Source organism: Petromyzon marinus, unplaced genomic scaffold, assembly GCF_048934315.1.
Source record: "Petromyzon marinus isolate PM22_M1 ecotype Great Lakes invasive population unplaced genomic scaffold, UKy_Petmar_22M1.pri1.0 PM_Scaffold_9, whole genome shotgun sequence".
Taxonomy (NCBI): Eukaryota; Metazoa; Chordata; class Hyperoartia; order Petromyzontiformes; family Petromyzontidae; genus Petromyzon; species Petromyzon marinus.
In genome coordinates, this window is record NW_027423699.1 from 87,919 (window position 1) to 113,024 (window position 25,106).

General features: G+C 53.6%; 2 protein-coding genes and 1 long non-coding RNA gene across 3 annotated transcripts in view; 2 read left to right on the forward strand and 1 right to left on the reverse strand.

The window, feature by feature from the left end:
- The first annotated feature begins 1,287 nt into the window (after positions 1-1,287).
- Positions 1,288-4,591, forward strand: LOC116958078 (uncharacterized). The gene has a single exon (XM_032980570.2). The coding sequence runs from the start codon at positions 1,649-1,651 to the stop codon at positions 3,002-3,004; it is 1,356 nt and encodes a 451-aa protein (XP_032836461.2). The 5' UTR covers positions 1,288-1,648; the 3' UTR covers positions 3,005-4,591.
- Positions 4,592-18,559: 13,968 nt separating this feature from the next.
- Positions 18,560-25,106, reverse strand: part of LOC142923927 (uncharacterized) — a 36,887-nt gene continuing 30,340 nt past the window's right edge. The window contains exon 8 of the mRNA XM_076064950.1: positions 18,560-20,990. Coding sequence (XP_075921065.1) covers positions 19,721-20,990 — 1,270 coding nt within the window. The 3' untranslated portion in view covers positions 18,560-19,720. The remainder of the gene's footprint in view (positions 20,991-25,106) is intronic.
- LOC116958085 (uncharacterized) lies at positions 20,987-23,619 on the forward strand. The gene is made up of 3 exons (XR_004405297.2): positions 20,987-21,169; positions 21,871-21,940; positions 22,828-23,619. It is a non-coding gene; the product is annotated as an uncharacterized LOC116958085 (long non-coding RNA).

The following is a 25,106-nucleotide window of genomic DNA, read 5'->3' on the forward strand; positions in this document are numbered from 1 at the left end:
TGACATTCCAAGCCCCCGCCCTTATTCCTGCTCGCGCGGGGTGGCCCCGTGGTGAGGAGTGTCGACCCTGGAGTGTTCTGGTGTTTGTCAACATGCTCAGCACTTGGTCTGTGACCTCTGACCCTGGAAGTTATCATCTAATCAATTCACTGGCACTGCTAAGCCCCGGCTTGCTGTTGCTGTGGCTGGGTTGGTTTTTCCCGGCTCTTTGCTTGCGTTTGCAGTTTTGCTGTGCTCTTTAACCTTATTTTAACTCTGCTCATTATTCGCTTATGGCCGGAGGTTAGAGAATTCATTTTGACTTAGGAAAATTCTGATTGTCATATTCTTCGGGTCAAGTTGTATAGAAATTATTAAAATATGGAAATAACATTTCATATTGAATTAATAGACGGGTGATGGTTCACTGACATAGCTTGTGGCCTGGCTGCCAATTGGAGTGGGTGTGAAGATTGACCATGTCCCACTTCTGTCGTGGAATCCCAAACTTTAACGTTACTTTAATAGTACCACAGGATAAATGGATGAGTTTTTTTTACTTAACTATGTCTAGGCTAATGCGTACTCCTGGTGACCCTAGGCTCCTTTGCGTTTACGTCCGTCTCCTGCAATTCGCTGTGCTCTGCTCTGTCTGCTCCCTCTGACCCTGGGAGTTTGTGAACTGTCACCAGTAGGTCATGGCAAATGGCTTTTCATGACCTCCACGTGCCATGCTGAGGCCTGGGTTGGTGTTGTTTTTATTCGTTATATATATTTTTAAACAATAGAAATATGTATCGGAAAATTACTTGTTAATATTAAGATGGAGAAAGGGGGCATATATACAACACCATCAGCCCCACCAAAACTAAGCACCTGCCAGGGTATTTTGTACCATCGGACACTCCACCCCCACAACTCCCAATCGGTGATGGGGCAGTTGTGGAGAGTTTCCTACTTACCTGGGCAGTGTGCTCATGACCGGCTCCGGATTGACAGCACCTGCTGGGTCTGTGGGTGGGTGGGCGAGTGAGTTACGTGGAAACAGCTTACGGCATCACCATCATTACCACCATCATCATCACCATCATCATCACCATCATCATCGTCACCACCATCATTAACACCATCGTCACCACCATCATTAACACCATCGTCACCACCATCATTACCACCATCGTCACTACCATCACCACCACCATCACCATCATCACCACCACCATCGTCACCACCATCATTACCACCATCGTCACTACCATCATCACCACCATCACCATCGTCACCACCATCATTACCACCATCATTACCACCATCGTCACCATCACTAAGTTGTTGATTCTCCGTCCTTCTCTGCAGCCCCCTTCAAGTCTCCCCCCCCCCATCCCCCCGGTACCACAACTACCACAACCACCATCACCACCACCACCACAACCATCCCCACCACCACCACAACCATCACCACCACAACCACCATCACCACCCCCATCACCACCACAACCATCACCACCACCACCACCATCACCACCACCATCACCACCACCATCACCACCCCCATCACCACCACAACCACCATCACCACCATCACCACCACCACCACCACCATCACCACAACCACCACCACCACCATCACCACCACCACAACCACCACCACCACCACCAGCACAAAGCGATGGATCTCCCGGCGTGCTCCCAGCTCCTGCCCCTCCCCGCCCCCTCCTCCCCACCGCCACCGCCCCGCGAGGCTTCGGTTTCGGCTTCGCCGTCGAAGCGCCACCGCTGCCGGGACTGCCCCTACGGCACGGACCACCGGGGCGACCTCGAGAAGCACCGGCGCACTCACACCGGCGAGCGGCCCTACGCCTGCGCCGACTGCGGCCGGGCCTTCGCCGTCTCGGGCTCGCTGCGCAAGCACCGGCGCACGCACACCGGCGAGCGGCCCTACCCCTGCGCCGACTGCGGCCGGGCCTTCGCCGACTCGGGCACCCTGCACAAGCACCGGCGCACGCACACCGGCGAGCGCCCCTTCGAGTGCGCCGACTGCCGCCGGGCCTTCTCCGTGCCGGGCTCGCTGCGCAAGCACCGGCGCACGCACACCGGCGAGCGGCCCTACCCCTGCGCCGACTGCGGCCGGCGCTTCGCCGACCGCGGCAACCTGCGCAAGCACCGGCGCACGCACGCCGGCGAGCGGCCGCACGCCTGCGCCGACTGCGGCCGGCGCTTCGCCGACCGCGGCAACCTGCGCAAGCACCGGCGCACGCACACCGGCGAGCGGCCGTACGCCTGCGCCGACTGCCCGCGGGAGTTTGCCGAGTCGGGGCAGCTGGGGAGGCACCGGCGTGCGCTTCACCGGATCGGCGGAGGAGGCGGCGGAGGAGGAGGAGGAGGAGGAGGCGGAGCGTCGCCTCCGGCGTCGGCGAGGGCGGTGCGCTGCTCCGTCTGCTCCGCTCGGTTTGCCGGCCTCGGGGAGCTGCGGCGGCACCAGGAGTCGCACGCCGGGCAGAAGCCGTTTGTGTGCACCGTGTGCCAGGGGACGTTCACCAGGTCCACCCACCTCCGCCGGCACCAGAAGGGGCACACCGGGGAGACGAGCGCCGCCCCGAAGGCCGGGAAGGCCCCCCCGAAGGGCAAGGCCAAGGGGGGGAGGGCCGCTGCCAAATCTACGGCGGCGAAAAGGGCCAAGCGGATCGCCGCGGACGCGGACGACGCCGACGCCGACGCCGGCAGCACCGGCACAGCCGCCCAGACGGGATTCGGGAAAGGGCGTCGGAAGAGCCGGCGGGCCAACAGCGGCAGAGCCGAGAGCGCAGCGGTGAGCGGTGGCGGCCGCCGTGGCGGTGGTGGCGGTGGTGGTGGTGGTGGTGGCGGCGGTGGTGGCGGTGGTGGTGGTGGTGGCGCTCCTCCGTCTCTGGTGAAGCAGGAGCTGCAGGCCCTGGACTCGGCTTCGCACTTCTGGCCTGCGGAGCGCCGCGGTGCCGAGGGGGACGACCCCTTCAGCCTGGCCAACGTCAAGCGGGAGTATCAATAACGCTGGCGGGCACAGCCAGGCAGGCAGACAGCCGGCCAGCCAGCCAGCCAGCCGGTAAAGCAGCCTGGCCAATCGCACACGATAGCAGCTCAACCAGTTGGCCGATGTCGTCATCGTCGTCGTCGTCGTCACCATCATCATCGTCACCATCATCATCATCGTCGTCATCATGGTCACCATCATCATCGTCACCATCATCATCATCGTCGTCATCGTCATGATCGTCGTGTGAGAATTCATAACGGCGATTCTTAAACGTGGGAAGGCGACAACAAGGCACAAGACGACCCAGAGACCACCGCCAGAGACAGCCAGAGACAGACTCCACGGAGACAGAGAGACAGAGACAGACTCCACGGAGACAGAGAGACAGACTCCACGGAGACAGAGAGACAGAGAGACAGACTCCACGGAGACAGAGGCAGACTCCACGGAGACAGAGGCAGACTCCACGGAGACAGAGAGACAGACTCCACGGAGACAGAGGCAGACTCCACGGAGACAGAGAGACAGACTCCACGGAGACAGAGAGACAGAGACAGACTCCACATAGACAACACCACGGCGGAGGGACAGAGACTCCCTCGCCGGGCGAGGGAAGCCCAGACTTTACCTTGGTAAACGACAGGAGGAGAGGCTGCCACTCGCTCGGTCCGGAGCTAGACCGGTACCGCCTAGACTATTCATGAGGTCCGGTAGACTGGTTCTCTTGTGTGTGTGTGTGGGGAGGAGAGGCTGCCACTCGCTCGGTCCGGAGCTAGACCGGTACCACCTGGACCTCTGTGGAATACAGGAGGGTCCGGTGGACTGGCTCCGTTGTGTTTGGAAGAGAGGCTGCCACTCCTCCTTCGGGAGCTGCACAGGTACCGCAAGGCCGATGAGTCGGATGCTTTGATTAACAATCATCTGGTGATCGCTCAGAGGAAGAGTTCGGGGCTCTGCTGCTGAACCTGAAGCGTGCCACTTAAGAGGTCTGGGGGGCATTACCTTCAACCCTGGAATATTTGTGTCATGGTGTGTGTGTGTATATCTGTGTGTGTATCAGTCTGTCGGGAGCTGGACCGGTACCGCCTGGATCTATGCGGCATTCAGGAGGTCCGGTGGACCGGCTCTGGCTCCTGCCACCATGAGGGGTGGACAGTCCTCTACTCGGGGCAGCAGACTGCCAAACAACAGGGTGTGGGTCTTCTTTTGAACAAAAGAATGAAGGGGGTGTGGGAGCGTGGCGGTGAGGTGTGGGAAGCTGTAAGCCCCAGGCTACTTTGGGCTCGCCTTCCCATCAACCGGAGGCGAGGAATGGTGGTCGTGGTTACTTATGCCCCCACCGAAGATGAACATCCGTGGAGGGATGCAGGCAAAGCCGATGAGTCAGATGCCTTCTATGACCTCCTGTCACAGGTGCTGGCTAAAGTGGCCCCTCGGGATAGAGTCATCATGTTGGGTGACTTCAATGCCCAAGTTGGTCATGATACTGGCACCTGGTCTGGAGTGATTGGAGGGCATGGGCCAGATCAGCTCAATAACAACGGTAGGAGGCTGCTAGATTTTTGTGCAGCCCATGGGCTTGTAATTACCAACACGCTGTTCCGGCATCGGCGCATCCACACAACATCATGGATGCATGCCGGGTCCAAGCAAGAACATCTGCTGGACTACATAGTGACGGACCAGCGAATGCGAGCCCATGTCCTTGACACCAGGACCTACCGTGGAGCTGATCTGCCCTCTGACCATCGACTAGTCATCTGTAAGATGCGCCTGCCATTCTTCCACTCCGGTGGTGGGTGTACACCCAGGACCCCATTCCAACCTAAAGTGGCCTGGTCTCAGTTATCTGATGAAAGTTGCAAGCGAGAATTTCATCATCGCTTGCGGCTGGGATTGGCATCGTCCCCGACTCCTCCTGATGTCGAGGGTAAATGGGCGAGGTTTAGGACTGTGACTCATGCAGCTGCAATGGCTGCTTTGGGTACGCGGTCCAGACCTCCCCAGACACCCTAGATGACAGAGGAGTTGCTCAGGATGGTTGAGAAAAAGCGACAGGCCCACTGTCATCGGCTACAGAATCCCACGTCAGAGAATGAGGAGGCTTACCGCAGCCTTCGCTCGGAGGTTCGGAGAGCCGTGAGGCGCTGCAAGGATGGGTGGTGGTCGCGGGTTGCTGAGGAGATGGAGTCTGCCTCAGTGGCCCGTGATCACAAATCTCTATTTAACTCCATCAAAAAAGTAACCTGCAGCGCCACACCTATTACCATCATTAGGGGAAAAAACGGTGATCCAATTTCCGACCCCCAGGAACAGGTTCGCAGATTTGCTGAGCATTTCTGTGAGGTCCTGGGGGAGGGAAAATCCCTCAGCCAGGAAAACATCGTGGCACAAAGTGAGGATGACCCTGCTGAGGCTGCGGTGCCTCAAATATTGGATGAAGTCACCCCCTGTGAGTGGCTGGCTGAGGTGCCAGCTGCTGATGAAGTATTGAAGGCGATCCGGAGTCTGAGACCAGGAAAGGCAGCGGGCAGAGATGATCTCCCAAGCGAAATGCTGAGGGAGGGTGGCGTTTGTGCACAGACTGCCCTATATGACATCATAACAACAGTCTGGACCACTGGACGGGTTCCGCAGGATTGGAAGGATGCCCTGGTGGTCCCCCTTTTTAAGAAGGGGGACCGCACAGACTGTAACAACTACAGGGGCATCTCACTCCTCAGTGTGCCGGGAAAGGTCCTGGCAAGGATTATTCAGCATCGCCTTGCCAGGCACGCTGAGGAGAGGCTTGCGGAGCCCCAATGCGGTTTCAGGAAAGGGCGGTCCTGCACAGATGCCATATTTTCTGTCCGTCTGCTACAGCAGAGGTGTAGGGAATTCCAACAAGACCTACATCTCTGCTTTATTGACCTGGTCAAGGCCTATGATACCATCAGTAGGCCTGGGCTCTGGGTCGTTCTTCGTGCTTTTGGAGTACCTGACCCTCTGCTCACGATCATTAAGGACCTTCATGATGGTGAGCGGGCCCGGGTAAAACTACCTGGCCGGGAGTCAGAGCCATTCCCTGTACACCTTGGGGTGCGACAGGGATGTCCTCTGGCTCCCACATTATTTAACATCTATTTTGACCACGTAGTTCGTGAAGCCTTCAATAGCTGTACCGGGGGAATCTCCATATGGTACAGATATAATGGGAGGCTAATCGATGCCCGGGTGCGGTCAAGGGATGGCTCCCTACTGCTCAACCACGTTATGTATGCTGATGACTTGGTAATAGCTGCTCAGTCAGAGGAGGAGTTGGAGACGCTGCTGCTGAGACTGGAGCGTGCCACTAAGAGGTGGGGCCTTACCATCAGCCCCACCAAAACTAAGCACCTGCCTGGGTATTTTGTACCATCGGACACTCCACCCCCACAACTCCCAATCGGTGATGGGGCAGTTGTGGAGAGAGTGGAGAGTTTCCCATACCTGGGCAGTGTGCTTATGACTGGCTCCAGTTTAACAGCAGAGGTCTCACTCCGAATCAGTCGAGCGGCAATATCTTTTCATCGGTTGCGTAACGCTGTGTGGAAGCTACCTGGTCTGTCGCTCCGCACTAAGCTTCAGGTCTTCTCGGCCACGGTCATTCCCTCCCTTCTCTACGCTTGCGAAACGTGGACCCCCCTAATGGAACATCTTCGCCGGTTAGAAACATTTAGGCTGGCCTGCCTACGATCCATCCTGGGTTTAACCAGACTGGATTGTGTGAGGGGCTCACAAATCCTTGAAAGATCTGGGCAGGGTCCCATCGGTGAGCTCCTCCGGCAGGCAAGGCTGCGATGGCTGGGTCATGTAGCCCGCATGCCCAGCCACCGCATGCCGAAACAGCTTTTGTTTGGCCGGATTGAGGGGGCTAAGCGGGCGCGGCACGGGCTAGAGAAGAGATGGAGTGATGTGGTACAGGAGGACGTGGAGCTGAGTGGACTTGCCGATGACTGGTACCAGCGGTGTCAAGATCGGCCTCTGTGGAGGAGGCTCGTGAAGGATGCTACTGGGCAGTTGGAGGCAGTCGCCCTCCAACAACAACGGAGGGCGGAGGAGCGACGCTCACAACAGCGAGCGGAGCTCCGGGTGGCTAAAGCACAGCAGGTTGGCACAGTAGGGGGCACAGGTGGTGCATCAGCCAGTCATCTCAGTCAGTCGACCCGTGGCACCTGGGTCTGCCCCGTGACCTCCTGCCAGCGGGCGTTCGACACTTCACGTGGCCTCAGGGTGCACATAGCCTGGCACAAGCGTCGTGGTGACGTCACCGCCACTTAGTGGCGAATGGCGGTTGTTGTTGTTGTTGTATCAGTGTGTGTGTGTACCACAGAGTGTGTGTGTGTATATCATGGTGTGTGTATCACGGTGTGTGTGTATCAGTGTGTGTGTGTGTCTGTGTGTGTGACTGTGTGTGTGTGTGTGTATCACGGTGTGTGTGTATCAGTGTGTATCAGGGTGTGTGTGTGTGTCATGGTGTGTGTGTGTGTCATGGGGTGTGTGTGTATCACGGTGTGTGTGTGTATCACGGTGTGTGTGTGTGTCTGTGTGTGTGTCTCTGTGTGTCTGTATGTGTGACTGTGGGTGTAACTGTTTGTGTATCTGTGTGTCTGTGACTGTGTGTGTGTGTGTATCACGGTGTGTATCACGGTGTGTATCACGGTGTGTATCACGGTGTGTATCACGGTGTGTGTGTGTGTATCACGGTGAGTGTGTGTATCACGGTGTGTGTGTGTATCAGTGTGTGTATCACGGTGTGTGTGTGTGTGTCTGTGTGTGTATCACGGTGTGTCACGGTGTGTGACTGTGTGTGTGACTGTTTGTGTATCTGTGTGTGTGTGTGACTGTTTGTGTGTGTGTGTGACTGTTTGTGTATCTGTGTGTGTGTGTGACTGTTTGTGTATCTGTGTGTGTGTGTGACTGTTTGTGTATCTGTGTGTATCTGTGTGTGTATCTGTGTGTGTGTGACTGTTTGTGTATCTGTGTGTATCTGTGTGTGTGTCTGTGTGTGTGACTGTGTGTGACTGCTTGTCTAGCCTGCCTACGATCCATCCTGGGTTTAACCAGGCTGGATTGTGTGAGGAACTCACAAATCCTTGAAAGATCTGGACAAAGTCCCATCGGTGAGCTCCTCCTGCAGGCAAGGATGCGTTGGCTGGGTCATGTAGCCCGCATGCCCAGCCACCGCATGCCGAAACGGCTTTTGTTCTGCCGGATCGAGGGGCCTAAACGGGCGCGGCACGGGCTAGAGAAGAGATGGAGTGATGTGGTACAGGAGGACGTGGAGCTGAGTGGACTTGCCGATGACTGGAACCAGCGGTGTCAAGATCGGCCTCTGTGGAGGAGGCTCGTGAAGGACGCTACTGGGCAATTGGAGGCAGTCGCCCTCCAACAACAACGGAGGGCGGAGGAGCGACGCTCACAACAACGAGCGGAGCGCCGGGTGGCTAAATTACAGCAGGTTGCCACAGTAGGGGGCACAGGTGGTGCATCAGCCAGTCATCTCAGTCAGTCGACCCGTGGCACCTGGGTCTGTCCCGTGACCTCCTGCCAGCGGGCGTTCGACACTTCACGTGGCCTCAGGGTGCACATAGCCTGGCACAAGCATCGTGGTGACGTCACCGCCACTTAGCGGCGAATGGCGGTTGTTGTTGTGTCTGTGTGTAACTGTGTCTGTGTGTGTCTGTATGTGTGTGTGTCTGTATGTGTGTGTGTGTCTGTATGTGTGTGTAATCAGACGTGGGTGAGGGGGGAGAGAGATAAGGACAACAAACAACACAACAACCAACAACACAACAACCAACAGCAGTTGTGAAGGAACGAGTTTGTCAAGCTAGATGATGAAGGGCGGCGGCGCCAGCGGTGGTGGTGGTGTTGGTGCTTCAGAAGCGCCCCAACGTGCTGTCCCAACAGAAGTGGCAATCATCACTTGGACATTTTATAGCCGCCAAATCATCTCGATAGCTCCACCCAACCTAACCGATGCGTGGCAATGATTTCACGCGGACGCAGGACTCCAGATGCAGACCAGGCGAGGTAGTCAACATCTCGTCTGGGTCCTGATTGAACCCACGACCTCCTGTATACCAGGCGAGGTAGTCAACATCTCGTCTGGGCCCTGATTGAACCCACGACCTCCTGTATACCAGGTGAGGCAGTCAACATCTTGGCTGGGTCGGGGTGAGTGACTATGGTATAGACACGGAGAGACACGCAGACACACGTAGACACAGACACACGTAGACACAGACACACGTAGACACAGACACACGTAGACAGACACGTAGACACAGACACACGTAGAGACATACAGACAGACACACAGACAGGCAGACACACAGACACGTAGACACAGACACACGTAGAGACAGATACAGACAGACAGGCAGACACACAGACACGTAGACACAGACACGTAGAGACAGACAGACACGTAGACACAGACAAACACAGACACACAGACACGTAGAGGCTCGCGCGGTTGGGAAAATTTCGGGCACGGATTTTCACATCGCCCCTCACACATTCCCCTCCAGCTGCCTACCCAGCTACCCAGCTACCGACCCAGCTACCTGCCTTGCTACCTATCCAGCTACCTACGCAGCTACACAGCTACCCACCCAGCTGCCTACCCAGCTACCCACCCAGCTGCCTACCCAGCTACCCACCCAGCTGCCTACCCAGCTACCCACCCAGCTACCCACCCAGCTGCCTACCCAGCTACCCACCCAGCTACCCACCCAGCTGCCTACCCAGCTACCCACCCAGCTGCCTACCCAGCTACCCACCCAGCTGCCTACCCAGCTACCCACCCAGCTACCCATTCAGCTCCCTACCCAGCTACCCACTCAGCTCCCTACCCAGCTACGCACTCAGCTCCCTACCCAGCTACCCACCCAGCTACCCACGCAACTACCTACCCACCCAGCTGCCTACCCATCTACCTACCCAGCTATAACGCTCCACTTGTTATAACAACGCCGTTTCTGAGTGGACTACTTTAGGAACTACTTTCTTCTGCCGCGGGGGGTTCTGAGCGGTACAGTGATACGGTGGAGTGATACGGTCACGCGGTGGTGGAGTGTTACGGTGGTGTGATGCGGTAATCCGTAACCATCCTTTGCCGTCTCACCGCACCATATCCCTCCGTGCTTTTTTCTTTCCCCACGGCGGCCGGCACTACTTTTAGTAGTCGCGGTGGGTGAAAGTAGTTCCGTCCCTCGAGTCGCGAGCTATTTGCTGCTTGTTAACTTCGTGTTCATCATCGGACAAAGTTTCCGTTTCTCCCCTACGATATTAACCCCCCCCCCCCGTAAAACCTACAAACTACTTTGCTGTGGTGTGATGCGTCCTCTTAAGTGATTGGGTGAGTGAGTGGGTTGGTGGGTGAGTGGGTGGGTTGGTGGGTGGGTTGGTGGGTGGGTTGGTGGGTGAGTTGGTGGGTGGATGAGTGGGTGGGTGGAAGGGGTGGACAGTCCTCTACTCGGGGCCGGAGACTGCCAAACAACAGGGTGTGGCTCTTTCTTTTGAACAACACGCACACCCCTACTAAACACACGCACACCTACTAAACACACACGCACACCCACTAAACACACACCCTACTAAACACACGCACACCTACTAAACACACCCCTACTAAACACACACACCCCTACTAAACACACACACACCCCTACTAAACACACACACCCCTACTAAACACACACGCACACCTACTAAACACACACCTACTAAACACACGCACACCCACTAAACACACACACACCCCTACTAAACACACGCACACCCCCACTAAACACACACCCCTACTAAAGACACACACCCACTAAACACACGCACACACCCACTAAACACACACACCCCTACTAAACACACACACCCCTACTAAACACACACACCCCCACTAAACACACCCCCACTAAACACACGCACACCCACTAAACACACCCCTACTAAACACACCCCCACTAAACACACACCCCCACTAAACACACACACTAAACACACACCCCCACTAAACACACACCCCCACTAAACACACACGCACTAAACACACACACCCCTACTAAACACACACGCACACCCCCACTAAACACACGCACACCCACTAAACACACCCCTACTAAACACACCCCTACTAAACACACACGCACACTCCCACTAAACACACACACACACCCCCACTAAACACACACACCCCGACTAAACACACACGCACACCCACTAAACACACGCACACCCACTAAACACACACACCCCGACTAAACACACGCACACCCACTAAACACACGCACACCCACTAAACACACACCCCGACTAAACACACGCACACCCCCACTAAACACACACCCCTACTAAACACACACCCCTACTAAACACACACGCACACCCCCACTAAACACAAACACACCCCCACTAAACACACACACCCCCACTAAACACACCCCCCTACTAAACACACACACCCCTACTAAACACACGCACACCCACTAAACACACACACCCCTACTAAACACACACACCCCCACTAAACACACACCCCCACTAAACACACACACCCCCACTAAACACGGACACGCACACGAGAAGATCCGTACCTCGCTCGTGAGCGCCGCACACTGCAACGTGGTCGGGGTTCACGCGGTCGGGGTTCACCTGGTCGGGGGTTCACGTGGTCGGGGGTTCACGCGGTCGGGGTTCACGTACCACCCCCTGCACGCGCGCGCCGCTCTTTAACAGCTCGGTGTTTTTGCCCTCGGGGCTGATGAGGACCCCTGCCGCTCCGAGGACAAGCAGGACACCGGCCTTGGCGGGTCGGCCCGACTCCCAGAGCCGAGGTCGTCCGCCTGCTTGACGCGCTACGCGACACCCTGGGAAGATTTACCCCGAGGGGGAGGCCGACCAGGCGCGAGCGGGGGGGGGTCCCTGCGGGAGCACGATTCTCGTTCAACACCAAATCGACACGGGTGCCGCCCGACCCCGTTGGGCTCCCCGCGTACCGGGTGGGCGCGCCCGAGCGGGCCCAGGTTACAGAGGCAGTCGTGGATGCGCTACGCGACGACACAATCCAGCCCTCGGCGAGGCCCTGGTCTGCCCCGGTCGTGCTGGTGACGAAGGAGGACGGGTCTGAAGGTGAACGCGGTCACCCTCGGCGACGCCTTCCCCATCCCCCTCATCGACGACACCTTTGACAGCCCCTCGCAGGGTCGCGGTAATTTTTCCACCCTCGACCTAGCGTCAGGGTACTGGCCGGTGGGGATGGCGGGAGGAGGATCGGCCAAAGACCGCGTTTACCACCCCGATGGGACTGTTTTGAGTTCCAGGTGCTCCCGTTCGGACTCGCTAACGCGCCGGCGACGTTCGATGGAATTGGTGCTGCAGGGCTTGAAATGGGAACAGTGCCTGATTTACCTGGACGCCGTGATAGTGTTCATTAGGTCCCTGTCCGAGCACTGGTCCAGGTTACGGGAGGTGTTCCAACGATCGCGGGCAGCCCATCTCGAGCTCAAGCCGCGTGTCATTGCGCAGCGCGAGGTTGGGTAGCACCCCGCACACCGCGTCAGCGAGGCGGGGGGGGAGGGGTGAGCACCGACCCGGAGAAGGTTCGCGCCGTAGTGGAATGGCCAAGACCGAGGCACCTGACGGAGATCAGGTCGCTCGTGGGGCTAGCCACTTATCGTCGCCGGCTTGTGAAGGGATTCGGCGAGGTTGCACGCCCCCTCACCCAACTCGCTTCCCCTAAGAACCCCTATCGGTGGACGCAGGACCACCTCGCCCATACCCACCCCGACCCCGGCTTTCCCACCGATTTTATTTTGGACACAGACGCCTGCGGCAGTGGGCTGGGCCGCGGTGTTGTCACAGGTGCAGGGTGGCACGGAGCGGGGTCATCGCATTCGCCAGCCGGACCCCCGAGCGGGGCCCCGAGCTGAATTATTGCGTGACCCCTTCAGGAGCTGTATGCCGTGATTTTCGCGCGGAAGCAGTTCCGGCCGCATCTTGCACGGCAGAAAATGTCCGACCACTATGCCCTGCAGTTCCTCCTCAACATTCGAGGAACCGCGGGGGGGGGTCAGATGGCCCCGGTGGCTGACGCAGCTGCAGGAGTACAACCTGCAGATCGAGTGCAGCGCCGGGCGTACGCACGCGGACGCAAACGCAAATGCGGAAGCTTTGTCGAGGCGACCCACGGAGACGAGGGAGGAGGAGGAGGACTGCCCGTGCCTGATGGGGGGGACGCTGCCGACAGGCAAACAGCCCCGCTGGAGCGCCCCCCCCGAGACTCGCCCCCCTCCGCTGGGAGAAGGTTTTGTGTGTGCCACGGAGGTCCCTGCAGAAGGAGCCAGGGACCCCGACGGGCCGCTCCGGCCCCGCCCGGTCGGATCCAAGAGGACGTCGGCTGTGCGTTGCCGGGCCTGGACGACGAGCAGCCGGGACGGGCCCCCGGCGGGCCTGCGGGAGGAAAAGGTCGCCCTGCAGGGACCCTGGAGCGGTTTGTACGCCCGGATGCGTGTAGAGAACAGGGTGCTAACCGAAGCCGGGCAGCCGGGGTGCATCTGTGTCCCCGCCCAGGTGCGGCCCCGGCTGGTGCACGACCACCCGCTCGGGGGCCATGACGGGGAACGGCGCACTCGGGAGACCCTGCGTCGCCAGTATCTCTGGCCCAAACTGGCACAAGGCGTGGCCGCCTGGGTGCAGTGCTGCCGCGCTTGTCAGCAGTGTGGGCAGAAATCGGTGCGGTATCAGGTGCCTCCGAGTCCGATCCGTGTCAGCCGGGCGGACCAGCTAGTTGGGATCGACCTGCAGGGGCCATTCCCACAAACCCACCGAGGCGACCGGTACATCCTCGTGGTGACGTCACCGCCACTTAGTGGCGAATGGCGGTTGTTGTTGTTGTGTGGGTCGATGTGTGTGTGGGTCGATGTGTGTGTGGGTCAATGTGTGTGCGGGTCAATGTGTGTGTGTGTGGGTCGATGTGTGTGTGTGTGGGTCGATGTGTGTGTGTGTGGGTCGATGTGTGTGTGTGGGTCGATGTGTGTGTGTGGGTCGATGTGTGTGGGTCGATGTGTGTGTGTGGGTCGATGTGTGTGTGCGGGTCGATGTGTGTGTGCGGGTCGATGTGTGTGTGCGGGTCGATGTGTGTGTGGGTCGATGTGTGTGTGGGTCGATGTGTGTGTGTGGGTCGATGTGTGTGTGTGGGTCGATGTGTGTGTGGGTCGATGTGTGTGTGTGGGTCGATGTGTGTGTGGGTCGATGTGTGTGTGGGTCGATGTGTGTGTGTGGGTCGATGTGTGTGTGTGGGTCGATGTGTGCGTGGGTCGATGTGTGTGTGTGGGTCGATGTGTGTGTGTGGGTCGATGTGTGTGTGTGGGTCGATGTGTGTGTGTAGGTCGATGTGTGTGTGTGGGTCGATGTGTGTGTGTGGGTCGATGTGTGTGTGTAGGTCGATGTGTGTGTGTGGGTCGATGTGTGTGTGCGGGTCGATGTGTGTGCGGGTCGATGTGTGTGTGTGTGGGTCGATGTGTGTGTGTGTGGGTCGATGTGTGTGTGTGTGGGTCGATGTGTGTGTGTGTGGGTCGATGTGTGTGTGTGTGGGTCGATGTGTGTGTGTGGGTCGATGTGTGTGTGTGGGTCGATGTGTGTGTGTGGGTCGATGTGTGTGGGTCGATGTGTGTGTGTGGGTCGATGTGTGTGTGCGGGTCGATGTGTGTGTGCGGGTCGATGTGTGTGTGCGGGTCGATGTGTGTGTGCGGGTCGATGTGTGTGTGGGTCGATGTGTGTGTGTGGGTCGATGTGTGTGTGGGTCGATGTGTGTGTGTGGGTCGATGTGTGTGTGTGGGTCGATGTGTGTGTGGGTCGATGTGTGTGTGGGTCGATGTGTGTGTGGGTCGATGTGTGTGTGGGTCGATGTGTGTGTGTGGGTCGATGTGTGTGTGTGGGTCGATGTGTGCGTGGGTCGATGTGTGTGTGGGTCGATGTGTGTGTGTGGGTCGATGTGTGTGTGTGGGTCGATGTGTGTGTGTAGGTCGATGTGTGTGTGTGGGTCGATGTGTGTGTGTGGGTCGATTGTGTGTAGGTCGATGTGTGTGTGTGGGTCGATGTGTGTGTGCGGGTCGATGTGTGTGCGGGTCGATGTGTGTGTGTGTGGGTCGATGTGTGTGTGTGTGGGTCGATGTGTGTGTGTGTGGGTCGATGTGTGTGTGTGTGGGTCGATGTGTGTGTGTGTGGGTCGATGTGTGTGTGTGGGTCGATGTGTGTGTGTGTGTGGGTCGATGTGTGTGTGTGGGTCGATGTGTGTGTGTGGGTCGATGTGTGTGTGGGTCGATGTGTGTGTGGGTCGATGTGTGTGTGTGGGTCGATGTGTGTGTGTGGGTCGATGTGGGTCGATGTGTGTGTGTGGGTCGATGTGTGTGTGTGGGTCGATGTGTGTGTGGGTCGATGTGTGTGTGTGGGTCGATGTGTGTGTGTGTGGGTCGATGTGTGGGTCGATGTGTGTGTGTGGGTCGATGTGTGTGTGTGGGTCGATGTGTGTGTGTGGGTCGATGTGTGTGTGTGTGGGTCGATGTGTGTGTGTGGGTCGATGTGTGTGTGTGGGTCGATGTGTGTGTGTGGGTCGATGTGTGTGTGTGGGTCGATGTGTGTGTGTGTGGGTCGATGTGTGTGTGTGTGGGTCGATGTGTGTGTGTGGGTCGATGTGTGTGTGTGGGTCGATGTGTGTGTGGGTCGATGTGTGTGTGGGTCGATGTGTGTGTGTGGGTCGATGTGTGTGTGGGTCGATGTGTGTGTGGGTCGATGTGTGTGTGGGTCGATGTGTGCGTGGGTCGATGTGTGTGTGGGTCGATGTGTGTGTGGGTCGATGTGTGTGTGGGTCGATGTGTGTGTGTGGGTCGATGTGTGTGTGTGGGTCGATGTGTGTGTGTGGGTCGATGTGTGTGTGTGGGTCGATGTGTGTGTGGGTCGATGTGTGTGTGTGGGTCGATGTGTGTGTGTGGGTCGATGTGTGTGTGTGTGGGTCGATGTGTGTGTGTGTGGGTCGATGTGTGTGTGGGTCGATGTGTGTGTGTGTGGGTCGATGTGTGTGTGTGGGTCGATGTGTGTGTGTGGGTCGATGTGTGTGTGTGTGGGTCGATGTGTGTGTGTGTGGGTCGATGTGTGTGTGTGTGGGTCGATGTGTGTGTGGGTCGATGTGTGTGTGGGTCGATGTGTGTGTGGGTCGATGTGTGTGTGGGTCGATGTGTGTGTGGGTCGATGTGTGTGTGGGTCGATGTGTGTGTGGGTCGATGTGTGTGTGGGTCGATGTGTGTGTGGGTCGATGTGTGTGTGGGTCGATGTGTGTGTGTGGGTCGATGTGTGTGTGTGGGTCGATGTGTGTGTGTGGGTCGATGTGTGTGTGTGGGTCGATGTGTGTGTGTGGGTCGATGTGTGTGTGTGGGTCGATGTGTGTGTGTGGGTCGATGTGTGTGTGTGGGTCGATGTGTGTGTGGGTCGATGTGTGTGTGGGTCGATGTGTGTGTGTGTGGGTCGATGTGTGTGTGTGTGGGTCGATGTGTGTGTGTGTGGGTCGATGTGTGTGTGTGTGGGTCGATGTGTGTGTGTGTGGGTCGATGTGTGTGTGTGTGGGTCGATGTGTGTGTGTGTGGGTCGATGTGTGTGTGTGTGGGTCGATGTGTGTGTGTGTGGGTCGATGTGTGTGTGTGTGGGTCGATGTGTGTGTGTGTGGGTCGATGTGTGTGTGTGTGGGTCGATGTGTGTGTGGGTCGATGTGTGTGTGGGTCGATGTGTGTGTGGGTCGATGTGTGTGTGGGTCGATGTGTGTGTGGGTCGATGTGTGTGTGGGTCGATGTGTGTGTGTGTGGGTCGATGTGTGTGTGTGTGGGTCGATGTGTGTGTGTGTGGGTCGATGTGTGTGTGTGGGTCGATGTGTGTGTGGGTCGATGTGTGTGTGTGGGTCGATGTGTGTGTGTGGGTCGATGTGTGTGTGGGTCGATGTGTGTGTGGGTCGATGTGTGTGTGTGTGGGTCGATGTGTGTGTGTGGGTCGATGTGTGTGTGTGGGTCGATGTGTGTGTGTGTGGGTCGATGTGTGTGTGTGTGGGTCGATGTGTGTGTGTGTGGGTCGATGTGTGTGTGGGTCGATGTGTGTGTGGGTCGATGTGTGTGTGGGTCGATGTGTGTGTGGGTCGATGTGTGTGTGGGTCGATGTGTGTGTGGGTCGATGTGTGTGTGGGTCGATGTGTGTGTGGGTCGATGTGTGTGTGTGGGTCGATGTGTGTGTGTGGGTCGATGTGTGTGTGGGTCGATGTGTGTGTGGGTCGATGTGTGTGTGTGGGTCGATGTGTGTGTGTGGGTCGATGTGTGTGTGTGGGTCGATGTGTGTGTGTGGGTCGATGTGTGTGTGGGTCGATGTGTGTGTGTGGGTCGATGTGTGTGTGGGTCGATGTGTGTGTGGGTCGATGTGTGTGTGTGTGGGTCGATGTGTGTGTGTGTGGGTCGATGTGTGTGTGGGTCGATGTGTGTGTGGGTCGATGTGTGTGTGGGTCGATGTGTGTGTGGGTCGATGTGTGTGTGTGGGTCGATGTGTGTGTGTGGGTCGATGTGTGTGTGTGGGTCGATGTGTGTGTGGGTCGATGTGTGTGTGGGTCGATGTGTGTGTGTGTGGGTCGATGTGTGTGTGTGGGTCGATGTGTGTGTGTGTGGGTCGATGTGTGTGTGTGGGTCGATGTGTGTGTGTGGGTCGATGTGTGTGTGGGTCGATGTGTGTGTGTGGGTCGATGTGTGTGTGCGGGTCGATGTGTGTGTGGGTCGATGTGTGTGTGTGGGTCGATGTGTGTGTGTGGGTCGATGTGTGTGTGTGGGTCGATGTGTGTGTGGGTCGATGTGTGTGTGTGGGTCGATGTGTGTGTGTGGGTCGATGTGTGTGTGTGGGTCGATGTGTGTGTGTGGGTCGATGTGTGTGTGGGTCGATGTGTGTGTGGGTCGATGTGTGTGTGCGGGTCGATGTGTGTGTGGGTCGATGTGTGTGTGGGTCGATGTGTGTGTGTGGGTCGATGTGTGTGTGTGGGTCGATGTGTGTGGGTCGATGTGTGTGTGGGTCGATGTGTGTGTGTGGGTCGATGTGTGTGTGTGGGTCGATGTGTGTGTGTGGGTCGATGTGTGTGTGTGGGTCGATGTGTGTGTGGGTCGATGTGTGTGGGTCGATGTGTGTGTGTGTGTGGGTCGATGTGTGTGTGTGGGTCGATGTGTGTGTGGGTCGATGTTTGTCTTTTTCGCCCGGGTACCGCCGGGTGCTTCCCGGCCTTACCCGGTTGCGAGTGGCGCCGCAGGCCGTCCGGCTTGCTTCAACCCTTGGTTGTGAACATCCAGACGTTAATCAGCAAGGACCATTTCTTGTTCTAGTTCACCAACATATAAGACGTCATGCAAAATCTATTGAGTGTTGTTGTGGAGAATGTATCTACTAGATGTGCTCTGCCTTGTAACCGAATACAAATCTGTACCAAAAATGAATTTCAAATGTGCTCTTAAAATTACTTCCTTGCTATGAAGCAGATCAGCAGACACGACATCTTTCATTTATCGATCTCTCCACGAAACAAAGGAATGTTTTACACAAACTATAACTAACACAGCCTTCTGAGAGTACATCATTGATTCAGTACAAGCCACCTGCGGACTCTTATTGGTGCACAGCGTCTCAAAAGCAGCCGGGCTGCTTCAACCGATAGTTTCGAACATCCAGACGTTAATCAACAAGGAGCATTTCTAGACCTAGTTAGACAAAATTTACGTCAACACGTAATACAAAAATTATAATTCGTGTTGTAGAGAATGTATCTCCTCTACGTGTAACTTTTCAGTGGTATGCCTTGTAACTGATGAATGATCCGAGTGTGCTCCCTATTTCAAAGACAATGAGTTGCTCCAGAGGGAGATGCGTCCTGAAAACACAAAAATACCCTTTGACCTGTATCACAAGGACAATGAGTCTCACCTGAGTTATCTGTACAGGTTACTTCCAAAACACACACTTTGTCCTAACATCACTTATTCAATATTTGACCCTTATAGACAAAATGTTACATGTACGCACACAATCAGACAAGTATTAATTCTAAATTATTGACAGGCATATTACCAAAATTGAATTACTGCAGTGTAATATACTGCATCAGGTTACATCGCAGTAACAATAAACTATTTAAAAAAATACGCTTAACAGTGTATGTACAACATACTATTGCGCCATTCAAAACGAGTAGGCCATTGCATGCTGGCGTTTGGGTAAAAATTGATCAAATTCTAAACATTACCTACAAACTCCACAACCAAGATGCCACATCAACCATCGCCCCCTACGGACAGGCTCTTGGCCACATGCAGGCCGGTGCAGGGCCACCACCTTGTGCCACACAGGGGCAGCTGCTACTTGGGGGTGCTCTTCGAGTGTTTGAGACGAGATACGACACAAAACTCCGAATTGCCAGAGGCGATTAAGCAAGCACCATATGAATGGAATTATTAGAACCTTGTGAATGCTTGGGAGCTTATTGGTTCTCGCTCCTGGTTAGAGATCTACACAACCCACAGGTCCACAAAGACTGGCCGCTCTTACCCTGCTGGTTGAACCTAGGAATTGAGAGTTCAACTTCACATTCTTGTCATTAAAGGCCTGTGACAAAGGTGCATCTATTGGAGCGACATCGTCTCTGCCTTACACATCTACCGGGTCTCCATTTGACTTTGTATTGTCTAGGAAGTCCACCCACACCTCCACTTCCACAAACTGCTGGGAGTTGCCTCGCTCTGCCTCACAGTCAGAATTCTCCTCCTGCTTCACGTTGCCTCCATCGATGTGAAGGTCCGATTTTGGAGTTGAATCTTCATCTTCACATTTTACCTTCACCTCTTTGCTCTTCACCATCACTTCTTCACATTTGACCTTCACTTCTTCACTCTTCACCATCACTTTCTCACATTTGCCCTTCACCTCTTCATATTTCACCTCGATACCTTTAAAAGTGTCCAAGCTGGGATTTTCTTCCGGTTCTTGTTTCATGAGGGATGGGCTCATTCCGGCACTTTGACTTTCACAAGCTGATTTCAGATTCCACTCCTTGTGGATCTTCTGATGCTTGTGAGTTCTCTGGTGTCTTTGAAGATTTGGTGAAAGTGAAAACGCCTTCCCACACACACTGCACTTGAAGGGTTTTTCTCCCGTGTGTGTTCTCTGGTGTCTTTGAAGATTTGGTGAACGTGAAAACGCCTTCCCACACACACTGCACTTGAAGGGTTTCTCTCCTGTGTGTGTTCTCTGGTGTGTTACAAGAGCAGATGAATCTGAAAACGCCTTCCCAGACACACTGCACTTAAAGAGTTTCTCTCCTGTGTGTGTTCTCTGGTGTCCTTGAAGATGTGGTGACTGTGAAAATGCCTTTCCACACACACTGCACTTGAAGGGTTTCTCTCCTGTGTGTGTTCTCTGGTGTTTTTTAAGAGTAGATGAAAGTGCAAACGCCTTCCCACACACATTGCACTTGAAGGGTTTCTCTCCCGTGTGTGTTCTCTGGTGTCTTTGAAGATTTGGTGAAAGTGAAAACGCCTTCCCACACACACTGCACTTGAAGGGTTTCTCTCCTGTGTGTGTTCTCTGGTGTTTTGTAAGAGCAGATGAACGCGCAAACGCCTTCCCACACACACTGCACTTGAAGGGTTTCTCTCCCGTGTGTGTTCTCTGGTGTGTTACAAGAGTATATGAAACTGAAAACGCCATCCCACACACACTGCACTTGAAGGGTTTCTCTCCCGTGTGTGTTCTCTGGTGTTTTTTAAGAGTAGATAAATGTGCAAACGCCTTCCCACACACACTGCACTTGAAGAGTTTCTCTCCCGTGTGTGTTCTCTGGTGTCTTTGAAGATTTTGTGAAAGTGAAAAGGCCTTCCCACACACACTGCACTTGAAAGGTTTCTCTCCCGTGTGAGTTCTCTGGTGCCGTATCAAATTTCCAGTACGATCCGTGTTGTTTGCACCCTGTTCGCATTGTTGCCTTTTTGCACCGAGCCGCGCCGAGTGCCTTTGCTCCATCAGACAAATTCTGCAGAGGAAGCAACAGAGGAAGCGTCAGCTGCAGAAAGAAAAAAAGAATATCCACATCATCTACACGTCAGTATCGATGCACAGAGGAATTCATACACACAGTAACACGTAGCTAACACGTCTATACTTATTCATATATTCATGTTATAGTGAAAAAGTGTCCCAAATTCATCACAAGGGCTGTTATGGCACACAATGAGAGGGCAAATGTCATAAATGTGCCTGGAAGCCCTAGCATCTTCAAAATGAATGTTAACCCAAAACTCCGAGCACACAATTTCGGCTGTCTGGCTTCAAAAGGAATATTTATGAAAGCTAAATTCAGCTGACATAGCAAAGGGTGTTGAAAATAATACTATTTGTGTTATGCAGAAATGCGTAAATTAATGTTCAATCGCAACTTAGAGGTGTGAAGCCAGGCATAGATGTCCTTGAATGCTGGGATGAACAGTTCCGACTTCAGCTGCACATGTGCTGTGATAACTTCCCGACTACATTCAAACAAAGAGTTCCAGAGGAAAACAAAAATAAACTGTTTTGATATAACCTCTACGCTCAATAGAGTTAATAGACTTTACTGCAAATACAAACTTGACCGTGTCACACACTCAGAGGTGGAGCCATGAGCAACCCCTCCAGCAATGAAACATATGAGTTGTTATTAAGTAAGGAGTTGTTATTAAGTAAGGAGTTGTTATTAAGGAGCTGTTATTAAGGAGTTGTTACCAAGGACTTGTCCTATGCTTTTTATTGGACGCGTGTGATAGGCATCGCGCTCGCTGAAGGTGTTTGCCATCAGGGAAGTCGTGTACTGTATACGCAACTGCACACAATTCTGTGAGTCGCTTGTAACTGCTTTGCCGTTACTTATTGCCAATGATGGACTTGGACTGTTGTCCTCTCATAGAGTCCCTGGCACGTAATAATATGCCACACGGTGGCAGTGGGGGTCGCAAAATGCTGATTTATCTATATATATAAAAGGGAAATTTGTCAATTTATGTCTGTTTGAAATGTTCAGCATACTTCCCAACATGCTACACACTTGAAATTTGGCATGTGGGTAGGTTCTGTTGTATATGTGGGTTATGAAAATTAGAAAATAATGAAAATTGAAATGTGAAATTTACATAATTCATCCGAAATTGTGTTAATTTGGGTGATTATGTGCATAAATTATACTAATTAGAGGTAACCTTATTAATTTATGCGAGTGGGCTTGGTTATGATAATGCAGGTCGTTATGATAATCGGGCCCAGCCTCGGTAACAAAGGTTGGTTATTAATTGGAACAATGCAATTACTCGTACACATTAAATTTTGATTTAAAGCTTTCGTGACTGCAGTAATTCATATTCTTAGCTCTTTCGGTAAAGTCACGTTGAAGGGAAACAGGCTCACGATTCGCTCGGTTGCGCTGACCGCCAATAGCGGGCAGCGTGTCGCCAATCGGCGACACTCGCCAATTTGGCAAGTTTGTAGAGGCGGCGTCGGTGATGGCTGGTATTCTGCTGAGATGAGTTGAGATGAGTTTTGTTCTGTTGAGCTGGCCCCGCGGGCTGATGAGTTGAATTCAATGCTGAAACGGCTCATTTTTACGTCAAAATCTCTCCTCTTAGGCTCCTCCTCACGAGGCGGAGCTATCTTTGATCTGGTTGTGTGTCGGTGGTGGTCGAGGTTCGTGTGTCAGTGTGTATGTTTGTGTGTGTGTCATTTACGACAAGGTTCTGTTCGGGTCTTCCTCAAGCCATAAACCATCAAGGGAGCAGACGCTTCGATTCATCTCAAAGGCGTCTGTCTGTCTACACTGTCCATCCAGAGGGAGGGGCGGGTTCCCCCCCCCCCCTTTGTACACGTTTCTGATGCACAAAAAAATTGTTAGTTTTTAAAGTTTAACCTTTCTCATCTGACAGCGTATCGTACCATACGCATATATGATTCTGCTTGTGATTCGGGGTATTTGATTTTATTTCCAAGTGAAGATGCTTTTTCGAGCGTATGCATATTTTATCACGTGCTGTGGGGAGAGACAAAGGTGGCCGGGATCTTTCCTATCTCTCTATATCTTGAGTTAACATCGCTCAAATATCATTTCGATCTTATATTCAACCAGTTTGATCCACCCCGTTATCTTGGCTCTTAGTTTATTAATTTTCGTCATTCTGTCTTATCATCATATAAATGTATTGCGATTTCTCTTAACTTAAAACTCGCTTGCGTGGTTGTGGGGTGGGGCCATTATTGAGCCCACGTGCGTGTGCAGATGGCCTGATAATGATCTCTTTGCTCTGGCGTGAAATTCCTTTCTCGCGCTCTGCGGGAGATACAAAGGCGGTCGGGAGTACCTCTATTTCTGGCTGCTTTCGGTTTAATGTTTCTCAAATACCATTTGGTCTTATCTTCACTAAGGCTCGTGTTTTGTAACTATGTCCTCCCGACACACCTCTCGGGTTACCGAGATTCGCATTGTTATGATGGAGTTATTATTTATTTTATAATAAAGATGTTTATCCTGAGTTTAAGGGATCCGTTTCTTTATTGTTGGTATCCATATCCCTTGGTTCTGTAAGGTTATGTAACGCCTAGATATACTGTAATTTAAGATAAATCACGTTAGCATTAAGGTTTGTGTGACACCATGTATAGTAAATTTCTCTAATTAAACTCTGTTCGCGGATGGCGGCAGTGTAGCTTCTAAGGGATTCTTACCGCCTGCGTAGCAGGGTGGGGTGTGTTTTCCTTGAGCCCTGCGCATACGCTGCAGATGGCCAACCCTGATAATCATTCTCTCGCTATGGTGTTAAATTCTTGCTCTCCCGCGCTGCGAGAGAGACAAAGGTGGTCGGGGTTGCTTGGGACATTGTTTAAACTCTTTCATAAGTTTGCCCGTTCGCCTCATTCCTTCTCGATAACCTTTGATGTGACTCGGTATTTCTGTCTCCAAGCTTTGTTTTAACAGTAAAAGTATTCAAGGTGAAAATCATTTGATATCGAACTAATAATTGGATAAGGATTCACTGATGCATCTGGTGGCCTAGTCTTAATTGGAGTGATCGTGAGGATCGCTAATTTTAGCTTATTCTGGTTATTGTATTTTAAATTTTAACCGTTGTTTTAATGGCAAATAAGGAAAATAAAAAAATGGTTTAACTCGCGTCTGTCCTCCTGAGGCTCGCCGCTGGGTGACCTTTCCAAAGGGGCACATCAAACTCTTGTTCATCTGGAGATCTTCGCAGATAGCTGTTAACATCCTCCTTCGAGAGTTTATTTCATTTTTTTAATGGCTTGTTTATGATCGACATCTGGCTTTATGGTGTGCCTGGCTGTTTTATTAATTAATTTTGGTTTGTCACAAAAGAAAAAAATCTATATGTATATATCGGCAAATATTCTCATGGATATTAATTGTGGAAAAAGGGCCGTATACAACAGTTCCATACTGTGCACAATGTAAAAAGTATAAAAATAGACTTTTGTATTTTGGGGGGGGGGGTGGGGGAAATGACCATGGAGTGTGTGACGTCAACCGGCAACACACCTGGGTTAAGCGCTCTGCAGAGCTTAGAGCTGTTAACAGCGTGCCGGGAGATTTTAGGTGGCGCTTTGCTCCTGGCCGATGAAGCCATTGGCTTCTCGGAGTTTCAATACATATCCGTGTGAAGAACGGGTACAACGGCTATCTTAAATATAAAGCAGAAATAGCATCTGTTTGCTTGTGTGAAGCACCAAAAACTATCCAATGCTGAGCTCTGGCGTCATGAAAATTTCACAGCTTATGCTGTCTGGAATGTCTAAGTGAACGCGACTATTTTCAGCTCGCCACGTCATTCCCTTCCGGCGTGGCCAAAATCGACCTTGCGTAGAAGTGGATTAAGGTTAAATTTCCTTGAGTGAAAACATCCGATTTAGGGAACTTAATTTGTTTCGGCTTTTTTCTTTCTTGCAAGCATCACATTTTTTCAGGGGTTTTCAGTCAAAGATAAGGGAATATGAAATTTTAAAT